Genomic DNA, 4,236 nt, shown 5'->3' with positions numbered 1-4,236 from the left:
AACATACGACTATTATTTATTTATAATACCGTTTCAAACGGGATAGAGTAGGCTAGTCAATATATATAAAAAGTTTGAATCTGAATATTTTTTCAATATATATAAAAAGTTTGAATCTGAATATTTTTTTATTTTTTAACCCTTCTTTTTAAGAAATTTGTAAAATTCTTATTATTTTTTAAATACAATTAGCACAAGTGTAGGGTTTATTTTTTAAGCACAGAACGGAATATGTACATTTTCCTTAACTTTTATTTAGTTATATTAATCTTATACAAAGTGCCTATAGCAAATTTTAATTTATAATTAAAAATAATTAAATAAGTTTTTACACAAACGTACGTCATGTGTATTAAAAAGAAAGAATACACATTATATTTGTGATCCCGTTTTAAACGGGATAGCGTTAGCTAGTCATCAATATATATAAAAAGTTTGAATTTGAATATTTTTTATTTTTTAACCCTTATTTTTTAAAACTGTAGCATTCTTTTTCTTTTTTATGAAGACCGAGAAGCATCATTTGGGGGGTTAATTTCACTAAAAACAGAACGGTGTTTTTGTGCATTCTCCCTTGCTTTTATTTAGGTAAGATAATCTTAGTCGAGTTGTCTATAGCAGATTCTAAGTTTTTATAAAAAAGGTAATTTGTAATAAAAAATAACAAGTACTTACACAAAGGCACATCGTATTTATTTTAAAGAAAAAACACATTATTTTGATCCCGTTAAAAACGGGATAGCGTAAGCTAGTATATTGGTTATAAAAAGACAACAAATATAGACCTTTCCAAGCATATTTATTTTTTTATCCCCTTTACTTTTAGCAAAATGTGCTACATAACATGTTTATTAGTGCAAAATACTTGCAAACATAAATAAAATGCTTAAATATTAGTAGACGTAAAATTTTATTGTTTAGCTTAATATTTATTGCAGTTTTGGTACATCTTATTCCTATTTCTCTTATTAGTAAACCAATTATTAACTTGTTTAATAGTTAAATTGCAGGATTTCGCTAAGCGGGCCTTTTCAAAATCTGTCGGATAATTATTTTGACTAAAACTTTGTTCTAAAAATTCAACAATATTTCGAGAAAATCTTCTTGAACTTGAATAACGTGAAGAATGTATATCACTATATGGTAAAAGATGAATACCATTTTCAAATATATTATTTATACTGTTTACTGCTATCTCTCGCATTGCTTTTAATTTTTCTTGTATTTGTAATCTGGTTCCAATAGATACAGCAGGCGTAATAGTCGAGTTTTTAGAAGTAAAAATTGTAGTAAGGTTATCAAATTGATCATTAATTTTATTATTTGCTTCAATATACAATAATCTTATTTTATTCATTTTAGAAACAACATTTTGAGAGCTCATCATTTTAGGGAAAAGTGAAAACGGTTAAAAATGTAAAAATTGATTGAGTTTTTTGACATTTTAAAGCCGAATTAAATTTTATTTATTAACAATTGCAAAAATTTGTCATATTCTAATTTGAAGAAATAAAATGAAAAACCAAAAGTTTTTTAACAAAGCTTGATTGTTTTATTTGTAATAGAAACTTTTAAACTCAAAAAATCTAACTATACATATATGCAAAATATAAACGTTAATTTTTTCATGTAAATGTATCGTTGATTCTAGTTTAATTAAGTAAATAGTTAGATTTGAATTTTATTTTAATATTGGTTTTTATATTTCTTAGGTATAAATATTTGTATGTTTGATTAGAGTAAAATTTTACATTTTTTATTGAATTGGTTTTACATAAATTTATAGTTTGTAAAAAACCATAATTTAGAATTACTACAAAAAAGATAGTTAAATATTACGAAAACCGTCGTTGGTACATTTCGATAATATCAGTAAATTTTTAGTTATTTAATTTAAATTTATATACATAGTGGAAGGAGTATCTATAGCGATGGTAGTAGTATTGGTAGGGTTAAAGTTTATCTTATTTATCATCATCCTCTTTTGATTAAAATTCTTTTTATATTTTTTAATGAAACATCTGTTTTAGAAATTGGTATGTTAATCGTATTACATGTTCAAAACGTTAGAAAATAATTTGAACCGATCAATTAGCTCGCTACCTGTGATACGGGATATCAAAATATAAAATAGCGAGTATCTAATATGTGACTTTTTTTCTACTTTATTTTACTTATTATGAATTGAGATAAATATATTTGAAGATTAGGCTAAAACAAAAAGCTGAACATAGCAGGCATATAATATAAAACAGGTTACAACTCATTATTGTGGTATCCCTTATGTTTTATGCTAATAACACACTACAGCTATTGGTTCAAATTTAAACAGTGTTTCAAACCAAAAAAAAGAAGCTAATTTTTGAAATAATAAAATTTAAAATCAAAAAATATGTAATTTTAAAAGACATAACCATGAATCTTCTTAAAAATCTGCCTACATTTTTTTGATTTAGTCCATCATTCCCTCGCTAGGGGACTGGGCGGACCTGTTATATCATGATATTAATTTTTTTTATTTTTTAATCTTTTGATTGATGAAAGAAACAATTTTAGATTAGAAATAAAGTAGATAAAAGCCAAATTACAACTTAATTGTTTCCATAATATTTAATCAAAGATGAACAGACTTGTAAATTTCGGCAAAAAAATATGCGCCCCATGCATATTTTAAAAATTTGATAAGTTCGAATAAAGATAAAGATGCTGCTTTTATAAATGTCAGCACTATCGGACAACAACTTCTCTGCGGTTTATTTTTTGGCCCTACTCTATAAAATTGATATAAAAACAATTTTTAACTATGCGCATAATGAAAATTATTCTAAAATCATTGAATATTTTGGTATTGTGAAAGCTCCTTAATTAAGCAGCGAAGAATCATCGAACGTTTATTTTTTCACTAATGTTTCTATCAAACTGAGTGGTGCTACTATTATTAGGCAGATAGATAAAATTAAGTTGAATTAATTTTATGAGAGCCATATAAGTAAATTTTTACAGGCCTTTTGATGTTTTGCATCATAGATGCGTCATTTGGCGCTACTCCACCCCTTCTTCGAATAACTACTTTTAGATTTTAAAAAGTGAACGTAATTATTTGTGGTGAAGGGGGTAGAAAGATAAAGTAAAGGTAAAAAAAATTATTTTAACCCTTATTATGCAGAATCATAAAGAGAATAATTTGAGCTTTTAATTTAGTGAAGCATTTTATCTAGAAAATATTAAGACAATAAATTTTTTTGAAATACAATTTAATAAAGAATGAAATTGGTTGTGTAAAATTTAATTGTAGGATGAATATCACGGGTGCTGCCATGTATATAGACGGATATGCTTACAGATGCTCTTCTAAGGCATAAAAATTTAAGACAAGCCTAAAAAGGGGTCTAAAGTGGCTTCTGAATATAGAATTTGTAAAAATTCTTAGGAATGTATTGCTGGGTATATAATTATACTTCATTCCAGACAATTGATTTTTGCGATTGTTAAGAGACTACCTATATTAAAATTAAAGATTTGATTTTGCAAGTAATTTTTGAACAAGAACCAGAAATGGTTAAAATGGGTGGAGAAGGTATTAGGGTGCAGTTTACGAAACTGCGTTCTGTAATAGTGAGTTAATATCTAACCCATCTAGTACCCTAGACAACAAACCTAACGTACAATGGTTTGTGGGAGGTGTAGAAGAGGGAAATTGTAGGAACCTTGTTCTAAAGCTTGTTTCTAACAGGAAAAGTTCTGACTATATTAGAAATGTTTGATGAACATGTTGTACCCGAATCTATCATTGTTACTGATAGAAGGACTTTTTACCCTATGGCTGTTTCTAATTTTGATCTTGCCATAAAGTGATAAATCACTTGGTTAGGTTTTTAATGGTAAAGAAGCACATACGAACCAAATTAAAAACCCGTGGTCTCATCTTAAGCATGCTAATCGAAACGTTGTGGTATTTATAAAGGAAAAATTAACTTTTTTTAAATACATAAAAGTGGAGAAAAAAATAATTATTACAGCAATAATAAGACGCTTAGGATGGCTTTATACAAACAAATGATAATAGTTAGAATGAATTTTTTTAATTTATAATCTTTTAAATAAATATTCGATTTTTTTTAAGAATAAAGAAGCGTGGAAAGATGGAGGGAGTAGTACCCGTCATTAAAACCGCATTAGAATATGCTACAGCATATTTAAAAAAAAAGAAAAATTTTTCGGAGCTTATGTAAGCCA

The 4,236-nt window shown here is 26.5% G+C and overlaps 2 protein-coding genes across 2 annotated transcripts; both read right to left on the bottom strand.

Annotated features, from left to right (window-relative positions):
- Positions 1 to 922: 922 nt before the first annotated feature.
- AAJ76_2030002850 (homeodomain protein class 2) lies at positions 923 to 1,387 on the bottom strand (the record flags this gene model as incomplete). Its single annotated transcript, XM_024474541.1, has 1 exon — positions 923 to 1,387. One exon carries the CDS (start codon positions 1,385 to 1,387, stop codon positions 923 to 925), a length of 465 nt encoding a protein of 154 aa, XP_024329593.1.
- Positions 1,388 to 4,096: 2,709 nt separating this feature from the next.
- Positions 4,097 to 4,236, bottom strand: AAJ76_2030003 (hypothetical protein; the record flags this gene model as incomplete). Its single annotated transcript, XM_024474542.1, has 1 exon — positions 4,097 to 4,236. A coding segment is annotated over one exon (140 nt), but the record flags the coding sequence as incomplete, so codon positions are not given.

The sequence above is a fragment of the Vairimorpha ceranae genome (genome assembly GCF_000988165.1).
Source record: "Vairimorpha ceranae strain PA08 1199 chromosome Unknown NODE_203, whole genome shotgun sequence".
NCBI lineage: Eukaryota > Fungi > Microsporidia > Nosematidae > Vairimorpha > Vairimorpha ceranae.
Note: the sequence above shows the minus strand (reverse complement) of the source record. Positions and strands in the feature narration are given on the sequence as shown.